This window comes from Pongo abelii, chromosome 15 (assembly GCF_028885655.2).
Source record: "Pongo abelii isolate AG06213 chromosome 15, NHGRI_mPonAbe1-v2.0_pri, whole genome shotgun sequence".
Classification (NCBI taxonomy): Eukaryota; Metazoa; Chordata; class Mammalia; order Primates; family Hominidae; genus Pongo; species Pongo abelii.
In genome coordinates this window covers 41396380-41416322 of record NC_072000.2, presented here as the reverse complement: position 1 = coordinate 41416322, position 19943 = coordinate 41396380, and the positions used below count along the sequence as shown (strand labels likewise).

General features: G+C 37.4%; 1 protein-coding gene across 1 annotated transcript in view; it reads right to left on the bottom strand.

Moving 5' to 3' along the window:
• Window positions 1–19943, bottom strand: part of TTC6 (tetratricopeptide repeat domain 6) — a 227296-nt gene that overhangs the window by 86876 nt on the left and 120477 nt on the right. The window contains exons 9-11 of the mRNA XM_054530057.2: window positions 13011–13100; window positions 11287–11361; window positions 9865–10244 (exon numbers count right to left, since the gene is read on the bottom strand). Of these exons, the coding sequence (XP_054386032.2) occupies window positions 9865–10244; window positions 11287–11361; window positions 13011–13100 (545 nt within the window). The remainder of the gene's footprint in view (window positions 1–9864; window positions 10245–11286; window positions 11362–13010; window positions 13101–19943) is intronic.

The window sequence follows — 19943 nt, the reverse complement described above, 5'->3', positions numbered from 1 at the left end:
AAAAGACTGTTTTTAAAGATGTAGCCTCCTTACAGTACTAAAAAAATGAGGTCAATGTGCCTTTCAAGTTTAATTTACACCCTCTACAATACCAGCCACCAGAGGAATTACAATGGAGAATTAAGGAAGTAAACATAATGTGAGAAAAAAAATGCCATGCAAGAGGTTAAAGAGGACATGAACTTGAGGCAGTGAGAAGAAGGCAGGAGTTGACTACACCCCAGGCTATCAACTGAACATCCCAGTTTTACCCTTCTCCTAGTAGGCTATCAAATTAAATAATACCCAATATGCTTTCAAATGCTACAAGTCTAGGATTAGCCTTCGCAAATTCTTCCTTTGCAATATAGTCTTCATTGAGTAACATGTGCCGTAGGGCTGGTACTGTACTAGCCGCAGGAAATAAGAATAAACTCAGTCTATTGGAATAAAAAAAAATTACCCTATCACTTCATATTTACTGAGTATGTACTATGAGAAATACCTAGTGCTGAACACTAGGAGCACAAAAGTAAGAAAAGTTAGTTTCCTTCCCTTTCCTTACTTTCATAAGTTATCTATTCCTTTCCACATTCTAGTGCAAGCCACCATCATCTGTTCTTCTTAGAGCAGAATAATTTCTTAATTCCCTGCTTCTACTTTTGCTCTTTGTCTAATTCATTCTCTGCATGGCAGCCAGGCATAGTTTTCATTTCTTGTTTTACAAATGTAAATAAGATCACATCACTCCTCCAAGAGCTTCCCCTAGTATGCAAATCGAGCTCTTCACCATGGTCCATAAGACCCCACATGATCAAGTGCCGCATAAATATTTGACACCACTACTCTCTCCCTCATTCCCTATTTTCCAGCCATATCATCCTTGAGCAAGCCTCAAGGCCATTGCCCTTTTCAGCCCTTCTGATTGGCTGGCTCCTTCTCAATTCATATTTCTGATCAAATGTCACTTTAGAAAGGTCTTCTGTGCCAGATATGTTTTGTTTGCACCTCCATATTCATCTCTACCCTTCTCCATCTTGCTCCCTGTCCCAGGAAACTGATCTGCACAGACTATAGCCTTAAGATCCCTTGGTCTCTGTCTTCTCATAAAGTTTATCCGATTAGGAACCCCAACAGAGGGAAGGAGGAGAGTGAAGTCAGTGTTTATTACTCTGGCTTCCTCATGAAGGGTCTCCTCAAACTACCTAGGATCCTTGAACAAAGATCACTACTGCTTTCAAGAAAACCATTTCCATACAACTCTTTTCTTTCAGCTTCTAGTCATCACTCCCTCTTTTTGTCCTCTCAAACTTAGGAGTAGAAAATGGCTTTACATTTTTAACCCCAGGATACTGCATTATCATTTCTGGTTTCCTTGTACTTTGACATTTTTGTAAATTTCTCCTTTATCATAACCTCCAAATATTATCCTAAGCTGAGTGGTGTTTGTGATTGGGATGTTCACTTACAAAGTAATTAGTACCAGAGATGGACTCAGGAAGCACACACAGATATAAAGGATTCTAGGATAACTTACTTGCCAGGTTGAAATAGGACATGGGTAATCCATGACATGTGGTGGTATAAAAATTTGTCAAATATCACCAGTGTTAGCAGGGAATGATGTTCAGGTGGAAGACAAGGCATTGGGAGATCAAGGAGCTTTAAGTCATTAGGACAACAATAATTATTATAAAAATTGTATGTTCAGTTGACTACTTCTTTCAGACCAAAGAGTAGTTGCAGTACCTATTAAGTACCCTCTAAACTTTGTGCACCAAGGTAATAAAGCTAGTAGGCAAGAAGCAGAAAACTGAAATATGGGATGTTAACAGGCAAGGAGGTATGAACGAGAGTGAGAATTTTAAATCTCCAAATTCCACTTATCTTCCCTTTACTGAGGAGACTGGCTGAGGAATTGTCAGATCCCCCATCTGAGACTCTCAGTCCTCTCCTGCATAAGTTTCTTTCAATGACTATACTGTGATGTTGCCTCATACGCTGTAATGCACCTACCTCAAGCATGCCCTGAAATCACTCAGCTGTGACTCCCAAACCCTCTCATGGAGCCACAGCCATTACAGTCCCTCAGCCTCCCACACACCTCTTCCATGGAGGTGACCTTGGGTTGGTGGCTGCTGGCCTCACTACACACAGCCTTAGCTAGAACACACAGAAATACTCTAAGTGAAGGGTTCTCAAACTTCAGCATGCATCAGAATTACCCAAAGACTTGTTAAAAATACAGATTTTGAGGCTCCACCCTCAGGGTCTCTTATTCGGTAGACCTAGCGTGGAGTTCTAGAACTTGCACCTCTAACAAGTTCCCAGGTAACACTCATGCATGGATTACACTATAAGAGCCATTGCTATAGAGGAATGAGTTCTAAGGTTCAAGAAATAGGAATTTGTCTGCAATATGGAATGTGCTTAGTCAAGTCCTAACCCTTGGAAAGACCAGAGAATGCATAAGTGAGGGGGCACAATACCCTTGAAAAGCCTTGTGGGTGCTGACCTCAGAGCTGGAAAAGAATGACGGGGGGGAACGGGAGCAAAGAAATTTATTTCACTGATTCCAAAGGGAATAATAGAACCCTGGAGTGGTAAAATCCCGTTTACCACTACAGATATGGTAGATACAATGACCACAATAAGCAATAGAGACAGAATAGTAGTAACAGGATTTTAACTCTCAAGGATCCTTGGCAATAGCTAAATGACTAAAGGTGCTTAGAGATGAAATAAATGGGCAGCTTGCTTGGGTGTTCTTTGGCTTACATAGGGGAAAACTTATAGGTCTTCTGGTACAAACCTAACCAGCTATAGTGGGGGTTTACAATCTTTTACCCAGCTCTCAGACCCCAGCCAGTTCATAGTCCAAAACCTCTCTTAACAGGAAGGTCGGGCAAAGTCCCACTGAGGAAAAATCCTGCAATGTGGCTCAGGTATACACAGTGAATTTTCCCTGAAATCTTCTAAAGGGATGAGAAAGGAGAATACTCAAACCTTCCAGGGGTAATTAGATACTGGCTCTGACCTTATGCTAATCCACAGATACCCACTACAAATCCCACTGACGTTTATCAATCAAATTAAAGAATTACGAAAGTCAAGTGATAGAATCTTGGTCTGAGACCATTTAACAGTGGATCTAGTTAGACATGGACCCATTTGTTGATAATTTCCCTAGTCCCAGAATGTATAGTGGGAGTAAATACATGTAATAACTGAATAAACTGTAGACTGAGGAAGATAATGATAGTAATGGCCAAGTGAAAATCTCGGAAACTGCCCTCATCCCATCTCACACCACTATCCACCAAGATAGCAAACAAAAAGCAATACCAGATTCCAGGGAAATTACATATTAGTGGAACCATCAGAGACTTGAAGGATATAGGTGGCAATTCCTACCATATCTCCATTTTACTTTCCTGTTTCACCAGTGCAAAACCAAGATAGCGTGCAGAAAGTGACTATAAGTTATCACAAATTTAATCAGGTGGTGATAACAATTACAGCTTTAGTTCCAGATGTGGTATATTTACTGAAGCAATGAACACACCTCCTGGCACCTGGTTTGCAGCTGTTGACCTGACATGTTTTCTTTGCCATTCCCCTAGTTTAGGAGAATCTGATGAAGTTTACATTTACATGGCAGGGACAACTCTCTCCATATATATATATACACACACACACACACACACATATATGTACGTACATATATATGTGTATGTGTATATATATGTGTATGTGTGTGTGTGTGTGTGTATCCCATATCCAACCCATAAGCAAATCCTGTTGTCCCTATTTCTAAAATCTATCTAGAATCTAACCACTTTCCACTACTTTGGTTGCTGTCACCCTAAACCAAGAAACTATTTCTCACCTGGATTATTTCAATAGCTTTCTAACTGGTCTCCCTGCTCCACTACAATCTATTTTTCACAAGTAACCAGAGTGAACCTTCTGGAACATAAACTAGATCATATCAACTCACTGCTCCCAAATCCCAGTGTTTCCTTTTCTATTAAAAATCCAAAGTCTTTGCCATAACCTATAAACATCACTACCCCATTCTCAAGTCCACAGTGATTTCTTGGCACTCTTAAGAATAATTCCAAATTTACTCTGGCCTACAAGGCACCCCGTGGTATTATCTCTGACCACTTCCTCAACCTCGCTTCTTTCCATCCTGCACTCACTCTGTTCCAGCCACACTGACTTCTATGCTGTCCCTCAAAAGCAACAAGCATGTCTCCAACTCAAGGCCTTTGCACTTGTTATGACCACTTCAGATATTGAAACACTTCACTCCCTCATTCCATTCAGTTCTACGCTCAAATATCACTACCTTATAGAGGCTTCTGACCACTCTGTCTAAAATAGTAACCTTTGTTACACTGCTTTATTTTCTTCATTACATTTGTCACTTCCTAATGTTATTTGTTTACCTCTCCACTCTCTCCCACTACAATATAAGCTCTATGAGGACACGGAGTTTGCCAGTCTTGTTCCTTGCCCTGTGCTCCTTGTCTAATGTAGTACTGCTGAGTAGTGCTCAATAAATGCATGTTGCAGAAATGAATGGCTGAACTCATTCATTCAACAAATTGTTGCTGAATTTCTACTATGTGCCATGATTTAATAAGAGAAATCGCATTTAACTATAGTCCCTCCAACTCCTGACTTCAAGCTGATAAACTTTGCCTTCATTGAAAATATAGGAGCTATCTGACTTGAATACTTACCTTATTTTCTTAAACAAAATATACATTCCCAGGGAAGGAAGATGCTTTCTTCATATGATGCACAATACTTCTTCCCTGGGAGTTCAGTTGTATCACTTGTGGTCTATGTCCCATCCACATTTGCCTACTCAGAGCCTTCACTCTTTCAATATCCTGACTTTTCTGTATCATCTAAAATTGTGATCAGTACTCTGAAATTTTACTAGGCAGAGAAACTGCAGAAAGGATACTAAAGAGGCAAGAATGAGGAGGAAATTCCAGATAAAAGAGAGTTGAATGAGGGGATCCTCTAAACATAAGTTTGAACCTATACATATCCCAGGCTAACTCCTGAACCACCCATCAATCCCTTCTCATTATTCCAAAAATAATCACTGCCATAGTTTGATGTATATAATTTCAAGGTTTCTTTATAGATATACAAGCACTATTATACACACATACACGCATATACATACAGCTTTGTTAAAATATATTCCCACATAAACATCCAAAAATATGTTAATTGTGACTTATTTCTCAATGGTAGCATTGCTGTATTTTCTAAGTTTTTACAATGAGCATGTAGTATTTTTACTATCAAATATTAATAAAATAAGTAAAATATTTTTAAGGAAACAAGATCTTGCTATATAACTTTCTAGAAGGATGTAAAAAGGAAAGGAAATGCAGACAGTGGATGAACTTTTATGAGGAAGAATTATAGTCCTAGATCACTGAAATTAAATAATACAAATAAAAGGAACATGATAAAAGAGGGGACTGGCTGTTTACATATACCCCAAAAGGTAAATATTTCTTCCTGTACTGCAAGTTTAAATCATGTTTTCATAGCCATGAATATGGTTCATGGTTTTTCATTTGGAGGAACCAGAGTAAATTAACCTGCTAGCTATCACTCCAGCCTGAGAAAGTCAAGCCTTTGGGTTGGAATATGTACACATACAGTTAATCTGAGATGAGATGTAAGACAATTTAAGGAAACAGAAATTTTGAACAGTTTAAACATTTTGCTCAAAATATCGTTGGTATAAAAATAAGGACGATTTTACTACCCAAATCAAGGGATATTTGAGCTGGACGTTACTTCAGAAATCATGTGGATAGGCTATTCATCTTCTAGATGGGGAAACAAATATTCAAGGAAATCAAGTAGCTCAGCCTAATCACTGAGGATCTAGTGAATGAAGGTTGGGATATGGATGTATACAAATTCCTGATCCAGAGTTCTTGCTCCTAGAACATCACTGCTGCCAGCTCTTAGAGAAGCAGAGTGATAAATGAAAGTCAAAATAGGCCTGATGGCCAGGCGCAGTGGTTCATGCCTGTAATCTCAGCACTTTGCGAGCACAAGGCGGGTGGATTGCTTGAGACCGGAAATTCAAGACCAGCCTGGGCAACATGGCGAAACCCTGCCTCTACCAAAAAAAAAATACAAAAATTAGCCACATGTGGTGGCACCCACCTGTAGGCCCAGCTACTTGAGACGATGAAGTGGGAGAATCCCTTGAGCCCTGGAGGCAGAGGTTGCAGTGAGCCAAGATCACACCATTGCACTCCAGTCTGGGCAATGGAAATGAAACCATGTCTCAAAAAAAAAAAAACAAAAAACAAAAAGTGGAAGGGCAAAACAACTAAGGAAAATATAACAACTCCTGCTTGGGGGAAAATAAATTCTGCTTCTCTGAGGAATGCAGCAGCACAAGATGGGCCAAGAAAACCAGGTCTGAGACCACAGGGTCATTTGCAGGAGCAGGTCAAGTGAGTTAAGACTAAGGACAATTATTCTAGAAAGGGGCACAAGAAGATGCATTCAGAGGGATAGGAACGCCATTGGCAAACAGGCTGGTAGCCTGGATCTCAGATGAAGAATGTTACTCAGTCCCGGAAGACAGAACATTGGCAGAGATCAAGAGGCTAGCAATTCACAAAAGCCCACATAGGAGGTAAGGCAGTGGGTACAAGGGAGTCAAGGCAGCCACTATTCATCGATAGGAAGAGCTCACTGTGGGTCAGCCAGCTACTGAGGAAGGTCTCCTCTACTCCCTCAGGCTGCTCTGTCAACACTGAGATCAGAGACCAAAGCAGAGGGAAACTTCTAGAGAAACAATGAAGCTGCAAAGTTATTGCAAACTTTGGCAACCTGCCATGACCTAGCTGAGGAGGGAAGCAACAGGGCTAAGGGGATAAAAAGAAATGCATGAATCTGGGTGAGGTGGCTCCAGTGGCTTTCTGCAGGGGTGACTTTCCACAGCCATAATTCGACTTGATGTATGAGAACATATGCAGTCTGCTTCCCACCATTAAGGGAGGCCAGCCAAGAATGGGTGTGATTAAATAATCTTTATGGTTGGACACAAAATGCTAAGAAGTAAATCTGTGAATTATCAAATTAAGATTAGTGACAAAAGGCCAGGGGCGGTGCCTCATGCCTGTAATCCCAGCACTTTGGGAGGCTGAGGCAGGTGGATCACCTGAGGTCAGGAGTTCAAGACCAGCCTGGCCAACATGGCAAAACCCTGTCTCTACTAAAAATATGAAAAATTAGCCAGGTGTGGTGCTGCACGCCTGTACTCCCAGCTACTTGGGTGGCTAAGACATGGGAATCACTTGAACCTGGGAGGCAGAGGTTGCAGTGAGCCAAGGTGCTACTGCACTCCAGCCTGGGCAACAGAGCGAGACTCTGTCTCAAAAAAAAAAAAAAATAGTGGGAAAAAAGTCTCAAACTATAGGAACAAAATTATTTTTCAAGTTGCTCCATAGTTGTTAGTTTTGAACTAACAATTCGTATCTACATTTATATGTGGTAAATTAGTTTGAATTAAGATTTTTTTAAAAAGGTAGGAAAGCTGTACTAACAATACTCCCACAGTTTGTTTTACTGCCTCCACCAAAAGGTTCATCCTATGGTTCCTGTTACACCCATTGGCAGCACATACAAATTTCAAAGTCAGTTATTAGAAGGCAAAGAAATCTTTTTAAATGGTAAAACTTTATAATATTCAGAATGATAAAAGGTCAGTAAGAAGACCACATCCCACAGAAGCAGCATTTGATCAGTTTATATACTTTTTTTAGATACAAGTCATTTAGGTTGTGGCCAAAATGGTGTGGTGTGTATTACCCTTTCCAGGATGGTGAAGATTCATAATACTTTAAAATCAGTAAATGTATTGAAAATATATAAGCAAACTTCTGGTTCTGATCTAAAACATTTATCAACTTAGAAAACCTACTTGAAGTCTCCTACAGATGAACTAACAAAAAAATTTCCAGATATTATATTTGTTGCAAGTGAAACTTAAGCATACGTAGTATACAGAGAACAAGAGACTTGAATGGCATTCTCCACTATGGTTGGCCTCTGTTCCACTCTGTCACTCACACTTATGAAGTACTATGCCCCAGTCTTCTCAAGGACAATAAGTCACCATTTCAAGAAATAATTAACTCTTTTGCAGACAGCAAGTCTTTATAACTATAAAGTGAACAATTTTTTTTAATTCTCTTATCATCAGGAAAGTCTTCACTTTTCAAAAGGACACAAGTTTAATAAATTCTGTGATGTCTGGGGATATCTAAACAGAAACCTCAGAGCTTTTTGGAAACTATTTTGCACAATACTTTTGTTATAAGAAAGTTATGTCCTGAATACTTAATAATGAACACATTTGGAATTTCAGTGGTTATTATTTCAGGTCCCTACATAATTTTAAATATACTGGCTATTATTACTTCCAAGTAAGGAAAAAAAATTTCTGTGTTGATTCCTAAATAAGAGCTTACAATATTAAAAAAATTATTTACATTTTTTTTTTGAGACAGAGTCTCGTTCTGTCGCCCAGGCTGGAGTGCAGTGGCTCAATCTCAGGTCACCGAAAGCTCCACCTCCCGGGTTCATGCCATTCTCCTACCTCAGCCTCCCGAATGAATAGCTGGGACTACAAATGCCCGCCACCACACCTGGCTATTTTTTTTGTATTTTTAGTAGAGACGGGGTTTCACTGCACTAGCCACGATGGTCTCGATCTCCTGACCTCATGATCTGCCTGCCTCAGCCTCCCAAAGTGCTGGGATTGCAGGTGTGAGCCACTGCGTCTGGCCATTTTTTTTTTTTTTTTAAGAGATGGAGTCTCACTCTGTCACCCAGGCTGGAGTGCAGTGGTACGATCTCAGCTCACTGCAACCTCTGCCTCCCAGATTCAAGCAATTCTCCTGCCTGAGCCTCCCAAGTAGCTGAGACTATAGGCGCACGCCACCATGCCCAGCTAATTTTTTGTATTTTTAGTAGAGACAGGGTTTCACCGTGTTAGCCAGGATGGTCTCGATCTCCTGACCTTGTGATCTGTCCGCCTCAGCCTCCCAAAGTGCTGGGATTGCAAGGGTGAGTCACTGCACCGGGCCCAAAATTATCTAGATTTATAACTCAATTCAATAATTTAAAATTTAAAAATACTTAAATATCTAATTAGAGTGGGTAGAATTTGTATGGAGCAGGAGTTGTTTTTTGTTACTAAATCACTTCAAATAACTTGTTTGGGTTTTTTACTTTCTGGAAGATTTCAGTTAGCCATCAAATTGATTTAGTCTTACCTCATGTCCTTAAATCAGTCCCCTATTTAAATTATCATTTGAATCATTCACATAATTCGACTATGACTATGAAATATCCACATATTTTTAAATGAGGGTTTGTCTTTCTTTTTTTTTTTTTTTTTTTAGACGGAGTTTCACTCTGTCATCCATGCTGGAGTGCAGTGGCCTGATCTCGGCTCACTGCAACCTCCACCTCCCGGGTTCAACCTCTTCTCAGCCTCCTGAGTAGCTGGGACTACAGGCACACACCACCACGCCCAGCTAATTTTTGTGTTTCTAGTAGAGAGGGGTTTCACCATGTTGGCCAGGCTGGTCTTAAACTTCTGACTTCAGATGATCCGCCCGCCTCCAGCTCCCAAAGTGTTGGGATTACAGGCGTCAGCCACGGCGCCCAGCCAGAGGTTTGTCTTTCAAAGAGTGAAAGGTTCACATTTTCAGTGCAGAATAAAATAATAACTTCATGGGGTGAGATTATAAAATTAAGGTCAAAACCACAATATATTTCTTAAACTATAAAAAAAAATCACTTAAACAAGACCTTTCAAGAGATTTTGGAGGCTTGGATAATTCTTCATACACGAATATAAGTTTTTGTTGTTTCAATCTTTTCTTCCATTTCATCTTCTTTTTCTTGGGATAAACAATGTAACTAATGCCAGCTTTTTTAGACGCTTCAATGAGAGTCAAAGAGAGATTTCTCAAACTGTGTTTTTCGCACATGTTATCAAAGATATCATCTATATTTTCTTTCACATACTTGGGCTCCTCAGTTTTATTTAGCTTACTGAGCTGGAGCTGACGTTTCAATTCCTTTGCTTTCTGAAACATAACCTCTTTTATACTGCTTTGCATATCATTCTTGATTTCCAAAGGAGCTATGATCTCCTCCTTCCTCAAGTCTACAGAAGATTTTACTCGCTTAGTAAGCAAAGAGGCAGAAAAAGCGTAAAATCAATTCAGTTGCTATGCATTCAAAATTAATTAATTCTTTTACAATTACTATTAATGTGGTTTGGTCACTTAATTTAAAAGTTTAAAAATCAGTATTCTTAAAATTATTCAAATGTCAGCTGATAAAGTTAATAGTGGGTTAGTTCAAGCAAAGTACAATAATTTGGTTGGTCATATGACATTTGATTAGGTATATGTAAACAGCACTATAAATTAGATATGTATTATGATTTTCTATATTTTAATTGAAATAGAATGCTCTCTACATATCCAAATAAATTACATGCTGTACTTTTATATTTAATGCAAAAAAACTGGTAGAATGGGCAAAAGCTGTTAAAATGCCTTATTCCGTAAAAATCAATTTGGGTTTTCTTTCAAAAGCGCTTTAACAACACTGAATTTCTACACAATACCATTCAAATATTCTCCATAATAACTTTCAATTCAATATTTATAATAGGAAGTAACAGAATCCCAACCTATTACAGTATTTATTTTATCTAATCATTAGAGAATCAGCTTAATTTTTAATAACACTATTATTTAATATAACATTAATAATTATATAATTTTAATAATTATGCATTAATACTTGAAACTCTAATACTCATTACTTACACAAGATAAATTACTTTAAATCATTTGATATAGTATTTCCTGCCTATTGAGCCATCGTCAATAAGTTAAATGCATTTCATTTGCTAATAAATAATTTGTTATAGAGATGTAGTTCTTTATAGTGAATTTTGGCCCAAATTTCAAACATAATAATTTCATACAAGCCAGTTATGTACTTTAAGATATGTACTAAAGTACAATAGAGATATTGACCATCCGCAACTTACTGTAATCCCCCATCTCAAGAAACTATATAAAACTCAATATGTAATTAGACTAGAGAATATAATACAGAAGTATATGCTTTTTAAAAAAAACATAAGGTGATTATTATTCCTAGGAATACAAATGTTTCTTCTAGAGAGTAAAAACTGTAAAATTATAATACCCTTAGTTGTGTAGGTTGTGCACTAAACCGTTTTTGGATACTTTCAAATGATGCAGATTTTCTTGGTAAGAAACACTGTGAAATAATCAAATAAAAAATATACATTAGCCACGGATACTATTTGATAAGCTAAAATATATAACACTTGGCTAATAACTGTTTAGGTAAATTAATGAAATTCAGAAATACTAATTAAAATACAGATACTGAGTTTGAAGTCACTGACTTTAGAGGAAGAGAACTTAAAATCTATGAATTAATGTAGAAAAGTGTATAATAATAAAAACTACCTTGTTTTTTTAAAATTCAACTTCATATAACAAACACCAAGTACCTGCTATGTACAAGGTAGTATAGTGCAAAGCTACCCAGCTGGTGTAGGTGGCACTGGTGTGTGTGAATGTATGACAGATATGCTGAGCCATGAATCCCCTTAACCCTGTGGCTGCATTAATGGGAGCCCCTGGACAGTCACCTCTAATCATGAGCAATCTCAACCTTTTAGTTCAGGAAACCACACAAGTATTACCACTTACTATAATAACACCCAGACTGGTGTTATTATATTAAGAGTTGGAAAGCTCTACTAAACTAGAGTGCAAACTACAAAGAAAATGTTACGTTCCATGTCCTTAAGCATAATAATGATGCAAGCAGCAATAAAGAAACATCTAGGCCAGATCCAGTGGCTTACACCTGCAATCCCAACAGTTTGGGAGGCTGAGGCAGGAGGATCACTTAAGCCTAGGAGTTTTGAGACCAGTCTGGGCAACACAGTGAGACCCCATTTCTAAAAAAAAAATTTAAAAAAACTAGCTGTGTATAGTAGTGCGCACTTGTAGTCCCAGATACTCAAGAGGCTGAGGTGGGAGAATCACTTGAGCCCGGGAGGTCCACGCTGCAGTAAGCCATGATTTTACCACTGTACTCCAGCCTGGTAGATGGAGTGAGATTTTGTCTCAAAAAGAAAAGACTATATTAGGCACCAGTGAGAGAAAAATAAAACCATGTCCTAATTGTACCCCATAAAGTTCAGGTCATTGGATACACTGTAGTTAGTTATACTAAAAGTCATGACTACGCATCTGATCACCGTTTAAAGCAATTAGTCTTACTCTGCTTCATGGCCACAAACAGTTTCTCCATTTAGTCAAAGACTCATAAACATGTTCCTTTGATGTTGAAGACCTACACAGGAATGAGTGAAAAAACTAGAAATGTTAGAAAAACTCACAACAAATATCCTGCTGTTGATTAGTGAATAACATCTTCTAACAGTCATAAAAACAGCATATTTGAGAAAGTAGAAATGTATCTTCAGCAAGGATAGCACTGAATGGTCTGACCCATTTTCCAAAATGAGGAAGTACCAAGGAAAAAAAAAATTTTTTTTTTGAGACAGTCTCCCCCTGTTGCCCTCGATCTCCTGGGTTCAAGCCATCCTCCCACCTCAGCCCCCTAAGTAGATGAGATACAGGCACATGCCACCACATCCAGCTAATTTTTTTGTTTTTTTACTAGAGATGGGGTTTCACCATATTGGCCAGGCTGGTCTCAAACTCCTGGCCTCAAGTGATCTGCCCACCTCAGACTCCCAAAATGCCGGAATTACAGGCATGAGCCACCATGCCTGGCCCCAAGAAATAATTTCTGGAATTACCATAATTAATATCTGGACTGTAAGCAAATAAACAATCCTAATTAAGAACAAAAATTGTACATACCCAAAAATTTGTTCTGCTATGCTGATGTAAAGTAATGACACTGCTTTTACATGAAAATTTATCAGTTAAAAGTCTGCTTGCTTGAACACTCTGTGATAAAAAGATAACAATTTTAAATTATGTTTTGGAATACTTTTTAAAAGCCTATGATGACTGTTACTTTATAGTACAACATTATTAACAAAAGAACCAAAGAGAAAACATATGAAAGTAGTATAATTCTAGAAAACACTTACCAGAGATGCATCAAAGTCCAGCTACAGCCTTAGTATCTGGCCAAAACCTGCAATTTGGCTTCAGTGTTGGCATTTAGCAAATGGTTACTTCCACATTATTTCTGGCATCCTTAATCTTAGGAGTGATCAATGATCCTATGACCTCACAGGTTAACATTGAATTTATGTAGCATATTAATATCAGGATTATGAACAAGACATATTATCTAGTTTTCTGTCAACACATGAATACTCATTTTTAAATACAAGCAATCATTCTAAATGTAAACTGGAATGAAATTTGCCTTAAGTGCTTTATACTTTGAATTCTATCGGTTAAGTATGTAGATATATTTATTGTTGTAAGAGTAAACTGCCACAATGATTAAGGTTATTATTAAATGTGCTACTTCTCTATCTTGTAATCAGTGGTTTGGATATGCAGAAACCTAGAAGACCTAAATTTGACACCTGGGTAGATTAATGATTAATTAAATCATACTACTACTTTGCTTTTTTAAATTGTTAGGTCTCGAACACTAACATTACAAATTTTAAAAATATTTATTGAATAAAAAGTCAGATTTTAAAAATATTATGTAATTATTACTGACGATGGAGAAGGCTATGGGTAACTTAGGAATCACCAAGCATTGAGTTTTTGCTAAAAATCCTCTCAAGTTATATTTTCAGAAAGTAGTGATAGCACAATGTATGGTGAGATAATTACTGGACATAATAGAAAGATACTTGGTCATTTTCATCATTATTCTTTAAAAACAAACTACATGGTATACCAGGGATTTTCAAACCATTTTGTCATATGCTTACACAAGATATTGAAATATGATGGAATAGCAGATATTATATGTTTAAAAGAATGCTTTTAACAACAATAAGGACAAAAATCTTAGTACCGTGCTTCATAGATATCAAAACTGCAGAACTTATTAACAATCAATGGTTGCTTATTTTAAAAAAAGAACATATACGCTGGAGCCTTGGAAACTGTCAAAATAATGCCCAAACTAAGGTGTCTTGAGAGGGCACTTGCGGTGTTACTTATATGATATCCAATGGAAAAAAAAATCCTCCTACTCTATCCCAAAGATATTGTTGAAATTGGTATGCATGCAATAAAAGCTGGGATGCAAACAGAAATGGAAACAGTTTCCTTCAAAGCCAATAATGACTTCTGCTTCTAATTATGTAACATTAGGAACTTTGCTGAGGACAACTGAGAGCTACATATAATTTGAAAAACAATGGTCAAAACATCAGAGAGCTAACAAGATGAAAAGATGAGCCAAAATCTGAGAAAAGACAAGGTACCAGAAAACGTAAGCCTATTACTCAAAGATGTTTTGTTCTCAGAATGTCTGCCAAAACAACTACAACTCTGAGTTGCAGATTTGGCAATTTCTTGGGGCAAGGGTGACAAAAATCAAAGCCCAGAATCTACCTGAGATGTGGAGCCTGATAATACATCCCAATTATATATAAACTGGAATACCACAGGGGTACACCCTCAGATTAAAAGTGGGTGGAAGGAATCAACTTTCATGCAGACTTTTAGTCTGGGCTCTATCCCGAGAGTAGTCACAGAAACTCAAGCCTCAACTCTAGATTAAAGCTGTAAAGTAAAGACCCCAGTTCCTAACAAAAATGTCCTTTGGAGGAAGAAAAGGCCATAATGCCATTCTAAGTCTCAAATGTTTCCTTAAAATCATGTTTTAAATACAATGATAAGCAAACATTTAAAGACAGACAGGTATACAAAGAAACAAAACACCATAACTTAACAGATTTAGGGAAAAATAGAAATACTAAGAAGAACCATATAAAAAACAAGTTTGACAGTACATTATACACAACTAAAGAGAGAATTCGTGGACCTCACCTATAATATAGGTTAGAAGAAATTGTCCAGAATCCAATACCAAGCACAAGAGAAAAAAAGGTAACTAATACATGTGATTAAAGTCCCAGAAAATGAAATAGAGAATAGATAGAGATTACTAAAAATTTTCCATAGCTAATGGAAGATGTCAACTACAAACTCAAAGGATTTCAATATGTGATAAATAAAAAGAAATACACACCTAGACACATCATAGTGAAACTATAGGAAATGCAAATGAAAAACTTAAAACCAGCCAGGTTTAGGAGAAGCAGAAGATGTATTAGCTTCAAAGTCTTTACATTTAAGACTTACTTCTCAACAGCAATAATGAATGCCAGAAAATAATGGAACATCATTATTGTGTTAAAACATCTGCCAATATATTATACTCAGATAAAATATTCCTCAAGAATGAAATAATATGAAGACACTTTGAAACTAAGAAAAACCAGGGTTTTCACCAACTGCAGACCTTCTACCCCTCCTCTTAAAAGAAATTCTATAGGATACAATTTAGGCAGAGGGTAAAATGATTCCAGATATAAGTGTCTGAGATGCGAGGAAAAAAAAGGAAAGCAAAAAAAAAAGAGATAAATATATGGGTAAAATTTAAGGTATATTACATAAAATGAAAGTTTAGTATGGACTTTAAGAGCTAAGGATCTATCAAAGTAAAAGCATAAGTCAAGAAGGGGTAAATGGAATCAAAGGATTCTGAAGTCACTGTATTTTCCTGGAGAAGTATAAATAAAGGTATTAATGTATATTAGATATCGGTAAGTTAAAGATGCATATTCTAGGGAAACTGCCACAGGAATTAGTAAAACATACCGTTGATCCTTGAATAACATGGGTTTGAACTTCATGGGTTCAGAAAATCTACTTATTTACAGATTTTCTTCCACCTCTGCCACCCCTGTAACAGCAAAACCAACCCCTCTTCTTCCTCTGCCTCAGCCTAACCAGTGTAAAGACAACAGGCCAGGCCCGGTGGCTCACGCTTGTAAGCCCAGCACTTTGGGAGGCCGAGGCGGGCGGATCACGAGGTCAGGAGATTGAAGCCATGGTGAAACCCCGTCTCTACTAAAAATACAAAAAAATTAGCTGGGCGTGGTGGCGGGTGCCTGTAGTCCCAGTTACACGGGAGACTGAGGCAGAGAATGGCGTGAACCCAGGAGGCGGAGCTTGCAGTGAGCCGAGATCGCGCCACTACACTCTAGTCTGGGCGACAGAGCAAGACTCCGTCTCAAAAAAAAAAAAAAGACAACAAAGTGAAGATCTTTATGATCGTCTACTTCCACTTAGTTAATAGTAAGTATATTTTCTCTTCCTTATAATCTTCTTAATACCATTTTCTTTTTTCTAGCTTACTTCATTGTAAGAATACAGTACACAAGGCCGGGCGCGGTGGCTCATGCCTGTAATCCCAGCACTTTGGGAGGCCAAGGCGGGCAGATCACGAGGTGAGAAGATCGACACCATCCTGGCTAACACGGTGAAACCCCATCTGTACTAAAAAATACGAAAAATTAGCCAGGCGTGGTGGCAGGCGCCTGTAGTCCCAGCTACTCGGGAGGCTGAGGCAGGAGAACGGCGTGAACCCAGGAGGCAGAACTTGCAGTGAGCCTAGATCGCGCCACTGCACTCCAGCCTGGGTGACAGAGCGAGACTCCGTCTCAAAAAAAGAAAAAAAAAAAAGAATGCAATACATAATACATATAACATATAAAATATGTGTTAATTGACTGTTTATCAGTAATGCTTCCAGTCAACAATAAGCTATTTGTAGTTAAGTTTTTGGAAAGTTGAAAGCTACACATGAATTTTCAACTGTGCAGGGATTGGCACCCCCAACCCTCACATTGTTCAAGGATCAATTATATATAACTTTTACAACAGAAATGATAAAACACAATACACCCAAATAATTGGCAAAAAATTAAGCATACAATGGGTAAGAAAATAAAAATAACAATAAAAAATAGATGTAAATTTTAAATAGGTCCAATTAAAAAAAATCCAAATGTATTTGTTTTCATCTAATCACATGTTGTTTATAAAAGACACATCTAAAATATAAGAATACAGAAAGGTTATGTGTAAGGGAACAAATATTTAATGAAGGAAAATTGTTATCAATGCATTAATAATAAAGATAGACTCTATGGTAAAAGTGTTTACTAAAATAAAGTAGCTCAGTTCATTACTGAAAGTTTTGACTCATAAACAATGTTTAACAATCCTTCATTTGTATGCATCTAATAACGTGGCCCCAAAATATATAAAGTAAAAATTGACAATATTACAGGAAAATATAGACAAATCTACACCACAGTGGCAGATTTAAACACCCAGCTGAGGTTGAGCAAAATGTCATTCTGCCTTCTTGTTTCAGCTGTCGTATTGTAAAGAAGTTTCCTTTTCAAGGCCTATTTAGTGTCGTGTTTTTCACATTTTTGTGCTTTTGGTTTGTGATTTTGCTCTTTAAAATGGTCCCCAGTATAGTGCTGAAGTGTTGGCTAGTGTACCTACGTGCAAGAAGGCTGCAATGTGCATTACAGAGAACACAAATGTGTTACATAGCTTCTTTCGGGCATGAGTTATAGCGCTGTCAGCTATGACTTCAGTAGTAATTAATCAACAATATATATTAAGTAAGGTGTCTTTAAATAGAAAACCCCATAAAGCAAGGTTATGTATTGATCAGCTGATGAAAACCAGAGCCTCACAGGACCCTCACCTTCTACTTCCCCTAAGAGCAACAGTTCAATATCAACTAATTCAGTGCTTGAGGTGACTTTATGGAACGTAACTACCACAAATGACAAGAATCCACTGTACATGTTTATTGTATCTGTACCTCATACTAAAATGTAAGTTCCATGAAATTAATGACCTTGAATTTTCATTGCTGCAGCTCCAGCCTCTAGAAGAGTGGCTCACACATAGAGGTGACTGGCATGTATTTATCTGATGAATGAATGGAAAAATGACATGTAAAAAGACTTAAGTCTTCATTTTAAACAAGACAAAGAAGTTCCAAGTGGGATGAATGAGAACTACAGTGTCCGAATACTTACTATCAACATGACTGGATGCTGCCTGGCAAGTAATTAGAAAAATAGAATTTTATGCCACATCAAATTGGAATGCAAGAGGCAGAGGAAAATAAATATACATCCACAAATACAAGTACTCCAAAATTTACCACACAAACCTTTCCAGAAAGAATTAGTCAAAAATATAATAAGGAAAACAAAAATGATTAGAAAGGAAATGATGTAAGACAGAAGAAATTGTGGAAAGAAAGTCAGAAAAACATAGTTAAATCTATGTAATTATTGATGCACAGAGTGAACATTGAAATTATCAGGAACAAAAATATTTAATGGTCTCCAATGTGGCAGATGGCAGATGAGAGTAAAGGGAAACATTTTAAAGTCAATCCTTCATGGAGAGGATATAAATTTTGATTGACTCTTGATGTGCTTAAATACATGCCAGATATTTTTAAATAACCATGAAAATGTAAAATCATGAATATATTATATCCAGACTACTGAATTTTATTTTTTAAAAAGGAAAACTTAAAAATATAAGTTTAAGAAAAGGAATAACAGGTGAAAATAAAAAAGACAGCATCAAACAAAAAATAAGTTAAATTTGCTTTTTAAAAATAAGAGCACATAGATCTGTGCATCTAAATATCATTTCCCATTCATCACAACCAGGAGTCTTTGAAGAGTCAATGCCAGTTCTGGTAAAATGAAAATGTCAGGTGAGCTTGAGCTATCTTTTTGTGCCAGAAAGTGCTGTTGGATCCTTTTTCTCCTGGTCATTGGGAGTGGACAATCACCAGTACTGATTTTCTTTCGGACTACTTTTCTAATGGGTTACTCCATGGTCACCAGTTCTCACTAATTCTTCCTATTCCTGCTACAATTTCACTTCTTTTAAAACAATTTTGCCTACCCTCAACTCCCTACATTGACACTTTCCTATAACCATAGATAGAAAAATATATGCCCATACTTTGTAAACAAATATATAGTTTAAAAAACATTGCACTCATATTACAGACTCCCTACTGTGTCAGCTCAAGTAGAAGTAGACACCAACAGTATAGGATAAAATGAGAAGGTGCAGGAGTAGGCAGGGGGAACCTTCAGAACATTATGCAGATTTGACATCTCTGAAAGGGGATGAGAGAGGAAGGATTAGGTAGAAAGAGCCTCAGACCATGGAGCAGTTCTAAGAAAGATTCAACCAGGCAGATGAAAAGTCCCTGAGCCAAAATTGCCCATAAAAGCAATCACAATCAAGCAGGAATGCATCTGCTCTAGCAACCACCTTGTGCTCAGTCCCTGGCTGGGAGCAGCCCCAAGGAAGCACGGCCTTGGAGCAAATGCCATGTTAGGTCTGCAGGACAGCAGCTGGAGGCCACCAGTCAAGTACGCCCCCTCAGCAGATTTTCTTGAAGCAGATGTGAGCATCATATTTTCACAGATGCCACATTGACTTATGCAAATTAATATTCACCAATCTTTTGCATGAAGGCAATCTTTTAATACACTTTATATCATTAACTTTCTCTTTCTAGCTCATGACATATTTTTCAAAAACAATATGTAAGTATTTTCTTAAGTAAATGAAAAGGTTAGACTGCATTATTAAAAAATGTAAATATATGTGATAATCTTCTAAGATTTGAAATATACATACACTTTGACTAGGAATTCCAAACAGAAAAATACACATACGTGTGCAAAGATATATATTCAAGTATTTTAAGTGAAAAAAACCAAGATGTAGAAT